The 14,377-nt window shown below is 28.5% G+C and overlaps 1 protein-coding gene across 1 annotated transcript; it reads left to right on the plus strand.

The window, feature by feature from the left end:
* Window positions 1-6,825: 6,825 nt before the first annotated feature.
* LOC101215738 (probable homogentisate phytyltransferase 2, chloroplastic) lies at window positions 6,826-12,415 on the plus strand. The gene is made up of 10 exons (XM_004136498.3): window positions 6,826-7,080; window positions 8,380-8,516; window positions 9,253-9,399; window positions 9,481-9,706; window positions 10,296-10,369; window positions 10,597-10,689; window positions 10,869-10,986; window positions 11,299-11,361; window positions 11,956-11,988; window positions 12,102-12,415. The coding sequence occupies exons 1-10, from the start codon at window positions 6,871-6,873 to the stop codon at window positions 12,174-12,176; spliced, it is 1,176 nt and encodes a 391-aa protein (XP_004136546.2). The 5' UTR covers window positions 6,826-6,870; the 3' UTR covers window positions 12,177-12,415.
* Window positions 12,416-14,377: the final 1,962 nt, after the last annotated feature.

Here is a 14,377-nt window from a genome sequence, read left to right on the forward strand (position 1 = left end):
TTGCTATAACATTGTCTCTTTTTTTTTTTTTTTGTTGGTTGTGCCAGCATTTAATCATTTGTTGCTTATGAGTTTTAAGATATAATTATTTTATATTTTTATCACATATAATTTTGGTTATTAATAGATAACTTATTTTTAAATAATGTTATTTTATAAAATATTGTAAAAAATAAGATAGTAAAATTGTGTGGGTTAGGCGTATAATTTTATTTATACAGTGTAAATGTAATTGTTTGATTTTATGACTTGATGCATGTTTTATGGTTTGACGTGTGTAGTTGTTTGAATATGCACTTTTTTCCATAAATAATACACTGCAGTGATTTTACAGAAGTGTGGGGTTGATGTATTAATATGTAAAAAGGTTTACACATTTGTAAATCATTTAAAATTAAAAGTTGTATTGTTTAAATTTGAGGTGTTGATTAGGCAAGTAGGATTTGTTTGATTACAGTATTATTGAAATAAATGGTTGGTCATCCTTATATTTGTTTAACATTAATCGCTATTTAAATATAATATGAAGATTTAGTTATTTAGATGTAGAGGTTGATAAATTATTCAATGTACACGATGATAAAGCAACGATGATGTTGTAGATAAAGATTAGGACCATGCTTAGTTTGTAATTGTAAATTTTAATTCATATGAACTTCAATTTTGAATGTAGACTTGTACAAATTTGCATTATTATTTACACAAAAACAATAGTATAATTTTAGATTGAACGGTTTTTTTTTTTAATATGGATATAAATTTCAAATTTTCAATATAAGTAAGTCATACAATTTTAAATTTGTTATCCCTAATGTCACGTAATTTTAAAGAAGTAGAAGAACAAAAAAAAGTAATTATGTTGAAGGTTCTGTTGGATAACTTTAAAATTCTCATAATCCATTAAATTCAAAACTACAAGTTTAATAATCTATTGTATGCTATCTATATTTCAATAATTCAATAAACACCATTGAATATTTTAAATTTAAATTTTACATTATTTTTAGTTTAATAATCTAAAATACACAATAAATTTTAAATAATTAAAAAATTACATCAAATAACAAAAACAAACCGGTAATGACACTAAATTTTTTATATACTGTGAATATAACAAAATTAGTGATAGTAATCATAGCGCTATGAGACGACAATCATAAAGATACTAGAGGATAATCACTTTTAAATATACTATTTTCACAGATCTATAAAATGTTGTTACCTAATTTTTTATATTTTTACAAAAACCCCCCTATTTATTAAATACTTGGAAAATTTATACGTGAATTATAGAGAATCGGGTCGGAATAACGTTCTTTTCCTCTCCACAAATTTGTTTTGCACAAAATTCACAACGATTGAATTCTCCGTTTGGTTAATTAAAGGAAACCAATCAAATAATTACACCAATGCCGTGATTTTTTTAATTAAATAGTTGCATTTCTCATTAATTTTTCACATGGTTTAAAGTTGGAATCACACAAATCATTTGTCTTCGCCACTAGAAAAACAAATATCGAAATTTAAATATAACATTTATATAATAACACCATCAACACATATTAACTTATTGCAATAAACAAATAAACAAAAAATGAATTTCTATCTGTTGTAAACTACAGCAAAATCAAGATAAATATTTTGAAATTTTATTATAATTTATAAATACGTTAGTTTATTATTTTACTGCTGAACATAGTCATGGTAGACATTCGTGGAGTCAGCATCCGTCTAGGCTTGTTAGAATTTTCTCCACCACCCCCCATTTTCATTTTTCTGCTGAACGAAGAGTCGAGTGCTTGCCCGTCAAACGACGAATGAAAATGGTTAATCTCCAACAAAATACGCGCTAAACGACGGCGTTGAAGGAGTCCAGTTGTGATCGTGGTTGTAGTAAAGTCAAGGTGTGGACTTAAGGAGGTTGCGGGGGTTAGTGGGATTGGTGATGAAGACTTCTAAGTCAAGGCAAAGAAAGTGGACACATCAGTCCATTGTCATTATTTGTATGACATAAATCCACACACGTTATTTGACTAACTCCCTCCCACCACAATACCAATTTTTCAACCCTAATACATGTCTTGGTGTATTTCATACTTGTTCATTTATTTATTTATTACTTACTTTTCAATTCAATTGAAATGTAAGTTATTTAGATTGACTCGTAAAGTCAGCCATTGTAGTTTTAGTCTTCATTTTTGTCGTTTTAAGTTTGATCATTGTTAAAGATGATATTTACAGCTATTTGGGTTTTGCAAACTTACTGCACCTCAGTGTTGAAAAGCTTTAGCCATTGGTCTGATGCTTCATGCTAAGACCAAGTATGTTGAAATTGACGTGCATTTTATTTAAAAACCTTTATGTACATAATATCTAATATAGCCAAAATATTTTATTCTGTACTTTTTGCCATGAAAAGTTTGAGTTTAGTGTTTATTTTGTTATTAAGGTTTCAGAATAAACACTTTCGTTTCGAAGTTTGGTAAAAGATTTTAAAGGGACTTTGAACCGTTAATTTAATTTACTAAAGAAAAATGACTTAGAGGTTAAAGTTGGTGACTGTGTATTGATGACTTTGGCAACTGTATTAATTTTAATTCTGAGGTGGCTTATTGTCTCTTTGTCTCTTCTTCCTTCCTCACATGTCCTCTTCAACCACCACCCCTCCTCCTATCTCTTGATCACCAAAGACTAAGGACCATGCTTGATTGTTTACAGTGGCAAATTTGGCCAAAAGTAGTCCTAGTTGAGGGGCTCCTAAAATCGGCAGTGTCATCGTCCTCTCTGTGGAACAAGAGGTTTCTAAATCACTAGCATTTCAATAGAATCCGGAAAATGAAAAGCAAACCAGTAAGAGACAATGTTGTGTCATGTGCTTTAAAGTAAATGAGAGTTAAAATCCAACCGGTATAATTCCCTAATTTGAAACCCTCCAAAACCAAATCCTTAAATCTTCCTTAACATATATACTACTTTCTTCATTTAATTTATAACTAATGACCGAGATCGATCGTGGTATATGTGAGTTTAGATTATTCGATTATTTGATTTATATTATTCATTGGTTTTGTGGTAAAATTAAAAAACAATTCAGTTGTTGTGGGGAGAGAGTGCTGTAAAAGTTCTCCCAAAATTAAATTGAATATAATTCTCCATCATTCCCTTTTTGATTTAGTGTTGTTTCTGCAACATTATTTTAGAGAGCCAAGATAAACAAGGAAATAGAGCAGTCTTGGTCAATTGTTTGTTCGATTCTTTAGAAAGAGAAATAAAAGGGAAGTTTCTTTCTTTATGTAACTTTCGGGTTAGAGATATATGAAAAGGATGGATGAAAGAAACTGGGAGAACAAAAAAATGACTGCAAAGATAGAGACGAGGATGAAGAAATGGAGAAAGCGGGTTGTTCAGGTTTGAGAAAGGAGAAGGATAACAGTGGTTAGAAAGTAGGTAACGATTTAAACTACCTCACGAAATTAATATAATTACCAACTCATCAATATAGTCATTCAGCAATTTAATTTACACGTCATATTTCGTTAGTGAGTAAGGAACTAATGATAATTTAAAACCATTTACCAAACTGGAGAGTTAAAAATGTTCAAACAAACATAATTAACACTAAATTTAGATGTATTTTGCCATAAAAACAACAAATTTATGAATCTCCCCTGCCTTCCATACAATCTAATGTCACTTTCATACCACTACTATATTATAACTAATATTAATTAGTTGAGATGTATATATCTAATGTGTGATTTGGAAAAATAGATGTTTTTAAAAAAAAAAATTTAAAAAGTAAGACTATTTGGATAAAATGGTAGATTTTTTGGCATTATTAGAATGCTGTCTTTCTTTCTTTTTTCTTCTTTAATTTTTTCTCTCTCCGGTAAGCATAAAATAAGGAAAAGAAACCGGCCCATCTGATTTAATTTATTACTTTTAATTATTATCATTATTGTTTTAATTATTGTTATTATTATTTATATTCTTATTGCTCTCTCTCTATATATATACATGCTTTTAAATTGGCTTTTGACTTTTTAAGCAAAATTTTAAAATGAAAAATGGTACAATGTTCCAACGATTGTTATAAGCTTATAATATTAAAAATTTAAAATAACAAAATTCACATCAAAATAACTTTTTTGTAAAATTATTTTTATAAAATTAAAAAAAAAAAACTATTTACTTGTTATTCTTCAATCACACACGTATAAACACACAATTGGTTTGTTATTGATTTGTACCTCAGTCTTCAATCTATCATTCCATCTTCTATTACCTTTATTTCTAATAACAAATAATATATAATTTTCATAAATTTAAAATTACTGAATATTTTTTTCTAACAAAATGAAACATTAAAACATTGAATCTATATAATATCAAAAGTCATAGAGTTTTAAAAAAAACATCAAAATATCAAAAAGATATTTAATTTTATTAAAAGCGGAATAAATTAAACAATAAAATTATCATCTACCTCCTTATATAAATATATTATTTCACTATTTTTTTTCATAACTAATTAAATAATAATAATATTTGAAAAGAATAATCGATTAGGAATTGACCCACCTCACAAAATGACAAGAAAAAAAGTCCAACCTTTTATCTAAATAGTTTGGAAACAACATTTTTCCAATTTTTTTAAAAGACCCATTTTTCCAAATCACCTCGTACCATTACAAATATTATTAGTTAGGCGAGATGTATATATCTCACATGTTATTACAACTATTCTTAGTTAGTTGAGATGCATATATCACATATTCTTATAACTATTGACGTTTGATAATTGTTTCTAAAAATTATATATAAATAAGAAGATTATATGTATGTATAGATCTTGTTGTTTTTGTCTTTTAACAAAAGTAAGCATTTGTTTATAGTTTCTACATATTAGAATTGAATTAATAATTTATTAAATAAACGTACTTAAGATACATGTAAGAAATTTTCATGAACTACACGGGTGAAAATGTAGTGTATCGCGTGGTGTCTTCTTATTGGTAATTGCGTCGCTGATATTCAAAACCACACTATGAATTTGGAATTTCGCTCTCTTCATTCGAGGATGAAAATTTTATATGTAATATTAGGTTAGGTTACTATAAGAGAAAAGTATACATGTTGAGTGTTATTATGATTAATTATTTAAAAACTAGTGAAGTTTTTGTATATTAAAATGTTAAAAAAATAACCCATTTTAAATAACTGTATAAGCTGCACCTATTGATGTGCAGGCCGTGAAGTCTAACATTGCAATAAAAAAAATGTCATTCGCACAGTTTTATAATACAATCGGAAAAAGAGGGTTGTTTTTAAAAAAATGAAAAAAATAGTGTTTTCAAAACTATTTAGGTAAATGGAATTTTTTTTTGGCATTTTGTGAGGTGGGTTCCACTACCTATAAATTATTATTATCATTATTAAAATAACTAGTCGAATGAAATATTTAAGTAGGAAAGTAAATACTAATTTTATCGTTTAATTCCATTTTTAATACACTTAACTCTCCATATTTTGATTTTTTTTTGTTCGGTAACTTTTGATACTATATAGATTCAATTTTCAAATGTTACATTTTGTTATAAAAGTATTTAGTAATTTTCAATTCATAGAAATTAGAAATTATTTATAATTAAAAAGAAAGATAATAAGAGATGAAAAAATAAATAGAAGGATATGATATAAATCAATAATAAACCAAGTGTGTGTGGGAGTATATTTATATATATGTGTGATTGAAGAATAAAAGATAAAAGATTTTTAAAATTTTATGAAATTAAATTTCTTAAAATTAAATTTTACATGGATTTTATTAATAAAAATAATGTAGAATGCCAAAAAAAATATATGCATAAGATCATGAGGGGTATTTAATCGTTGCCTTGCGTATAAACAGTTGAAGTACACATTTTTTTGTTGAAAAAACAATGTGTTACTCTACTATTTTGACATATTTTAATTTCATGATTGATTCTTATATATATCATTTGTGAATAATCAATTTTATACTTTACATTAAGGTTAATTTTAATTTAGTATTAGTTTAGGTTACTCCGTAAATGTGAGTCGTCTGATCTTTATCCAATTTTTTTTTTCTGATTTTTCTCATATTTTTTTCAAATTGTAATTTCTATTTGCAAACATAGATTTCCTTCTTAAAAATAGCAATTTTGACAAGACATATACAACATAGTACAAAATATTCAAATTCTGTCAATAATAGACATGAATAAACACTATATGCTTCTATCACGATAGTGATAGAAATCAATTAGTTTTTATCGTTGATAGAATTTAAAATTTTATTATAATTAAAAAATATTTTAATTTGTTTTGCTATTTTAAAAAATGCTCGTTCAACTAAGGTTTTTAAACAATAAAAAAATTTATTATGAATATCTCAAAATATATAATTATTTATCAAATATAGTCGAATTTTCGAATTGATTATAGATAGATGAATTTTACTGTAGTTGTTAATAATTTAAATATTTTGTTATTTTAAAAAATGACCCTAAAATTTGAGAATTTATTAATATAACAAAAAAGAAAAGCAAAAAGAAAGAAAACACACACAAAGTCGTAAATCGTAAACAACACATATATTTAATTCTATTTTCTTTCATGAATATGAACAAAATCGCGAAAGAGAAATAGAAACCAAAACACAGGAAAGAGTCATTCACTCCTTTTTGAAAAGTCAAGAGCGAGACTTTAACACTTTCTTTATTCATTTTATTAGAGACTATGTCTATAAATAGCCATTTCACTTCTGATGGTTCGCTTCAATTATAACAAAATATTCAAGGGTCTGAGAAGAAGAAGAGAGAAAAAAAAAAAAAACAGTATAATATAATGGCAGCTTCGTCTTTGTTAACAATGGCGGTCACGGCCAATGGTGCTCAGAGCTACGATACGCCACCGTTTGGTAAACGTAAAATAATGCCTATTAAACCCCTTAACTTTCGACCCTCTCCGGTGCAGCTTTCTGAAGGCTGTTTTAGTATATTTAGAAGCTTGATCCAAACACCTCTTTATTCTTCTTCTTCTTCTCCACGCCTTCGGGTCAGTATATTACTTATCATCCTTCATTTCCTTTTTATTTTTTTGCAAAGGAAAAATTACTATTACTATTATTATCGTCACCATCATCATCATTTCTGCTGTTATTGTTATTGTTTATTTTCTCAAGATGATGAGATTAGAAGATTTTTGAATTACAGACTTATGCAAGAGTTAATATACTTGACAACTATTATATTATGTTGTAATTTGTAATTTGAATATAATTAAAAACAAGTGTATAATACTATATTGTAATTTGAATATTATACTGTAATTTGAATTATACTTGACAACAGTATAATATTTTATTTTAGATAAGATAATAATAAAATATTTATGTCTCACGATCCGATAAATTTCAGCCGGTGGATTAATTTTTTCTGTTTGTTTTTTCATTATACATGATCAACTGACATATGTTGCATCTATGGACAATGAGTTTTATGTTCAAATCTATTCACTTTTATGTTTATTACAATATCCTCTAAAAAAAAGTATATATGAAGAAAAATTGTATTAGATGACAAAAAAATTTAGAAAAAAATAGCTCATAACACATATTTTTTGCATATTACAAATTTGACAAATATGACAATAATTTGCTTTAAAATTCACTATTTTTGCAATTTTGAAAATGTGAGTGAAATGAGCCCTATTATCATAAATTTTTGTTGCCATTTTTGCAAACTTTCCGTGCATGAATGAGTTTCATATAATTTCCAACCGAATAACGTATAAAAATTCCCACTCTAGAAGTACATACATGAATTAGTTTATGTATTTTTAAAATGTTAATTTTCTTATATTTTCAATTATTCTTTCTAGTTGACCCTTGAATTTCTATAAAAACAATCATTTTTCATTAAGAAATGAAAAGGATGAGACAAAAAAAAAAAAAAGACCATTTTAAAATTATTATAACAAAATTAAAATGAAGCAAAAAGTACAAAATATGGGGAGTGATTAGCATTTAAACGACTAAATCCACTGCTCTTGTTTAAAGAAAATCTAGACACTAATAAAACTTGATATACGACGATCTTGGTTAAGTTTGTACTTTCTTGTGTTTGATTGTGCTAAAAATCCGATACTTATTTCTCTTACATTTTCAACCACCAACCCCTTTTTTAATTCTTTTAATATATTTGGGTGGACTAGAAAGTTTGAAAAAAATGAATGTGACTTTACAAAGTTGATAGTTAGGTATGTTTGAATTGAATGAATAAACTAAATATTTTAGATTTGAAAGTAGCACTTAAATGGTAATAAAGTAATTTGGTTGAGTTGAAATATTATTAGGAGGCTAGCAGCCAAGCAATGGCAAAAGAGCATAGTGTCGGCGAAGAAGCAAAACCACAAGAAATTTGGGATTTTGGAGGGGCATTATGGACTTTTCTCAGGCCTCACACCTTCTATGGAACTCTGCTGGCTTCATGGTCATTTTTGAGTTTTTTCTTTCTTTTCATTTTACTACGTTAATGTTTTTCATCCAATTTATTTCTTTATTTTACGAAAAGAAATTTATGATTTTAAAAAATGATATTGCTTCAATTTACCATGAATGATTTCGAAACTATTTAATTTTGAAAACAAGTTATTTTAAACCAATTAAAAAGACAAATAAAATATATTTTTAAATGTATTTTAAACCATCTTTTAGAAAAAATAATTTTATTAAAAAAAATAATTTTAGTTGAAAAAAAAAGTGTGTTTCCACCTTAGAGATTAAATTTATTAAAAATTAAATATTTCAGACTTGTGTGTTTTATTTTAGGGATATTTTTTAATATTTTATCAACGATAAACACTAATACAGTAGAATCTAAACTTTTATAAATTTTTTCATTTAAAAAACGGTGGTACAATAATTCTTTCATTTTTCACGTACGCATTTTGAAAAAACAAATTAAATCGTTAAATTTATTTGAGATTTTTGTTAACGGTTAGTTTAAAAAACAACAAAACAAACTAATATATTTACAAAAATAACAAAATATCAATGTCTATACAATGAACCATAAAATAGAAAGATCGATTATGTATTATGATAGATACATATAATAGTATATTTTTATTTATCTCATCACAAATAGACTATAATATTTTACTATATTTGTATAAGTTATTCTTATTTAAAATAATTTTCAATTTCACTTATTTGTGAATATACAGTTCGTTGGCGGGTAGAGTGTGGATCGAAAATCCAAATCTAATGCAGTGGTCAATCATAACAAGAGCGGTTTGGGGTCTTGTGGAGTTATTATGTGGCAATAGTTATATTGTTGGCATCAACCAAATTTATGATGTCGATATTGACAAGTACTAATTTTTTCTTCTGTGTTTGTTTAAGAAAGAAAAACAAAAAGATATCTGTATTCATTTGTTGGGGTGTTTTTGCAGAGTAAACAAACCATTTTTGCCCATAGCGGCAGGGACGATGACAGGGAAACAAGCATGGTTTTTAACGATGTCGTTTTTGGTGGTTGGGGTGTCATCGGCCACGCTTAATTCAGGCCCATTCCTCACTTCTCTATATTGTTTCGCTCTATTACTTGGAACTCTTTACACTGTTCCTCCTTTTAGATTGAAGAAATTCCCCATTGCTGCTTTCCTCTGCATTGCTTCGGTATATATATATATATATATATATGTATATATTACCTTATTATATATTTTGTTTCTTTTCTTTTTGACATAATCAATCTCAATATTGATATATACGAAAATTGGGTTGGATTGGGACAAGATGTTCTCATATGATCAATTTGTCCCTACTATCAATAACTATAAATTTAAGATTTAAACTCAAATTTGAGTGTTTAGAGGTGCTAAGTTCTCTCCGAGTATTTACACGAAGACGATAGTTTATTCCATTCTTAGAAGAAATGGATGTGGTTCTTTTGATTTTCAGAAAATGAGGGAATGAGTTCGACTGATTTTAAACTTCTTTTAAGTTATGTGTTTAAATGTTCTTCAATTTTAACATATTTGTTTGGGGTCTTGAACAAACTACAACCTTAGGTGATATTTGTTAAATTTGATAGTATAAGATTCGATCTTAAAACTAATTTTCAATGTGAGACTTTTAACGTCTCCAACAACATTTTCTCTCAATTTTTAAGTTTTTATCTTTTATTTTTGTTAGAAAACACCATTTTAGCTTGAATTGTTTGTTTGGTCAAGCGTTTAGTGATAATCTAACTATATTTTTGTAGGTAAGAGGTTTTCTCATAAACTTTGGTGTATATTATGCATCAAGATCTGTTCTTGGACTTCCATTCGAGTGGAGGTAATGCTAATATTATTATTTACAGTATTAGTTGAATACATCCTATGACTTCAATTCATTCTATTAAAAAAATCACACACATTAAACTATTGACTATAATTTTGTTGAGTATAGTCTAAATACTTCCAAATATATATTTTATTAATAACAATGATAATTGGAAGTATTTTATCAAAATTTACCACAAGGAGATGTCTTTTAAGACCATATATATGTAATCCATGCAGCTCACCTGTGGCCTTTATCACCATGTTTGTTACGCTTTTTGGTTTGGTCATTGCCCTTACAAAAGATCTTTCCGACATAGAAGGTGATCGCAAGTAAGTTTTCGTCCATTTCACTCGGATTTATATTATTGTTCATCAATTCTCAAGCAAATTACTATTTACAAATTTACCATTTGATAAATATAAACAACTTTTTTTTTGGAGGTATGGAGACTTAAAATCAAATCCTTTAATCAATAAAAATGACATTTTGATTTATTATTGTTTAATAGATATAAAATAACAACATTTGCTACAAAGCTTGGAGTAAGAAGGTTGGCGTTTCTTGGTTCGGGGATTCTTCTTCTCAACTATGTTGCTGCCATTTTGGCTGCCATTTTTATGCCTCAGGTTCCCTATTCTCTTTTTAATATTTCATTGACTTTTCTATTTGATCTGTTTAATACCTATGGGCAATAGTTTATGTTTCAAAGAAATGAATAATAGACTAATAATAAATATAATATTTGATTGAAGTTGCTAACATAATTGAAAATCCATCGTCAACTAATCTCAAACTTCGACACCAAAACAATATTTTATTTCAAAATGTAACTTAGTTTAAATGTTAGGGTAGAAAAATCAAACTTCTAACTTTTAAATTGATATGAAAAGTTTTATACCAGTAGAGAGCTGTATTGATATTTTCAAATTTAATTGTAGGCGTTTAGACGAAGCATATTGATATCCACACATGCAATCATGGCAACCAGTCTCATTTTTCAGGTCCCTTTCTTCTCCTCCTCCTTGTCTACATACTACTTTTGCCTATTTTTTACCTTTAACGTGTACTTCTAAATCTATTATATACATTTTGAAGTTTTGTGCTCACCTTAAGGCATTGGTTTTTTTTTTTATTATTTATACGAAACTATACTTTTGGCACTTTAACTTAGATTATTCCCTTTTATTTCATCATCGTTGCTTGTGTGACATCTTGTTTTTCTTAATAGTAACAATAAATGGTAGAAAGTTTCAAATTATAACATTTTTTCTTGTTGTCGTTAACACATCTATATATATCAGTTGAGTTATTTTTGCTTTGATTTGCTTCACTCCATTTCACTTGTTAGCATTTATAGAAGGTTGGATGTGACAGTTGATACGATGACTTAAGAAAAATTAATTAGAACAAATACTGATTGTACTGTGGATTGATAAATTCATTCCCAATATATGTTAAAATCATAAACAGAGTGAATATATGATTAATTTTTTAAAACGAAATACAGTGTGGTGATAATTAATATTATTGACCAAATTTATAATATAGTTTTTTTAAACCTATCCTAATAGTTTTGGTGTAATTTTGTTTTTCAGACGAGAGTATTAGATCAAGCAAAATACACCAAGGTAACGTAATTTATACGTTTAATTAAACTAACATTGTTATCTAATAAGATAGTATTTTAATTAAATGTTTAGTCTTGGTTTTGAGGTTTTTCTTTTTTAAATTTGATGTACAGGAAGCAGCTTCAAACTACTACATGTTCTTGTGGAAGTTGTTCTATGCAGAATATTTGGTCTTCCCTTTTATATAAAAGTGTTATGTGTCGAGAGAGTTTGAGAGATTTTGGTATTTATGAACCACTCATAGATGTCAATACGTCAACTAGAGACAATGATATATTCTTATGAACTTTTTACTGTTAGAATTAGTTGAGTGATTATCATACGATAGTATGACAATTTAACATGTAAATTCATTGACTTACAAAAACTATGGAACATGAGTTTAGATTATTTCAAGAAGTAAACCTCATCAATCTTTAAATCTTCACGTGTACTTGTGTACAAAAATTTGTACCATTGGAATGAGTTTCATTTCTCTTATATAGCTTGAGTTAAATCATAAAAAATTAAGGCAATTGAAAAATTGTTATTATTGTACTTTGAAGTTTTAATGATTTTTAAAATAAAAATTGTGGTCCACAGAGTCCTACAGTGGCAGAAAGGAGTCGAATAAAATCCAAAAATGCGATGTAAGGAATAATATAGTTGCACAAACAACGAATTAGAATTCTCACTTTAGGATTTGGACGTTTCCCTTCACCATTTTCCTCTTCAACTGTTCCTCCGGCTCCATATTCAACGATAATGAAGCACCACTAGTAGAAGAATCAGATAGAGGAACTCGTGGTCCTACAGTTTTCATTCGTACAAGACTTCAGTGGTAGTTTCAAATGTCAAAGCACACATGTAAATTTCTGTTTTACTACAAGTTTGAATAGGAAACTAACTTACCAGTTGATGATTTAAACATTAGAGGTCTGGCAGGTGGTGGAGATCCAATGGGTTGTAGTGTGGGATGGTGGTAAACAAAGTCCTAAACTGGCATAAAAGAGTTAAATAAAATCCATAAATGCAATATAAGGAATAATATAGTTGCACAGACAATCAATTAGAGTTCTCGCTTCAGGATTTGGATGTTTCCCTCTGTCTTCGACCAATTTTGAACTCTTCAACCTTAAACCGAGTTATCTTAAGTGATTCATTTCCAAACTCTTCAACCTCAATCCAAATCTTAAAGTCCAATTTCCCCCCATAAATCAAATTTCCCTAATTTTTTTAGTCTCTTAATTTGTTCACTTTTCAAACTCTTCAACGTTCAACCTTAATAAAAAAGTTATAGTATCTCTTAGGGCGGGTTTGGGATGCATGCTTGAGAGGAGTGGAGTGGGTTATTTAGATCATTCTACGATTGAGGCATGGATCAAGCAAAAGGAGGATTGGGGTTATTTTACTCAATGCCCCACATTGTACCACTCTCTCCCACACACTGTTTCATTCTCTTGGTCGGGTGCAACTTACCACAACTGAAAATTTTGTTTTTTCGTGGTCAATCTCGGTCGAGATTGATCCCAAAATTCTTTCCAAAATTATAAAACTATTTGAAGAAAATTTCTCGATCTCCCTCCGAGAAATCTCTGGCAACCTCAGCCTGAGATCATACTACATAATACCTATGTTCGGTAGCTCGGGCAACTTTGGCCCAGGATCATACTACAGTATGCTTATGTTCTTTAGCTCGAGGCTATCTCAGGCCAAAGCCCCAAGCTAAAGAACTTAAAGTAATGTAGTATGATTTCGGGCCAAAGTTGGCGCGAGATAGCCCCGAGCTAAAGAGCATAAGCTAATGTAGTATGATCTCAGACCAAAGTTGGCCCGAAAGAAACCCAAGAGAGACCGAGAAATTTCCTTCAAATAAATTTATAATTTCGAAAAATATCTCAGAGCCGATCTCGGTCGAGATTGACCACGAGAAAAACAAAATTATCAGTTGTCCTAATATGCACCCGTCGAGAGAATGGAACGATGTGTGACATGAAGTGGAACAATATGTGGTAGAGATTTCCGCGTAAGATAACACTAAGCCCCCTTTTGCTTAATCCATGCCCCAAACGTGGAGTTGGACTCCACCACAAATGCATGCTATTCTAAACCCCAAACTATTATAAGTCACTTCTCGCTCCAAACGCCCCCACAATTTTTCCAGCTTATGAACTCTTCAACCAATATTTGTCTTTTGGTATAATCGAAATAATGGCTACGTCCCTTGAATCCAAATGTTGAAGTCCAATCTCCAACCTTAAACCAAATTATCTCAAGTGACTCTTAATTTGTTCAATTGTCGAACTCTTCAACCAATTTTATACTCTTCGACCTCCAACCAACCTTAATCCAAATCTTGAAGTACATCCAACATCAAAATCAAATTTGTCTAATTTATCTCTTAATTTGT

This window comes from Cucumis sativus, chromosome 3 (genome assembly GCF_000004075.3).
Source record: "Cucumis sativus cultivar 9930 chromosome 3, Cucumber_9930_V3, whole genome shotgun sequence".
Lineage (NCBI taxonomy): Eukaryota > Viridiplantae > Streptophyta > Magnoliopsida > Cucurbitales > Cucurbitaceae > Cucumis > Cucumis sativus.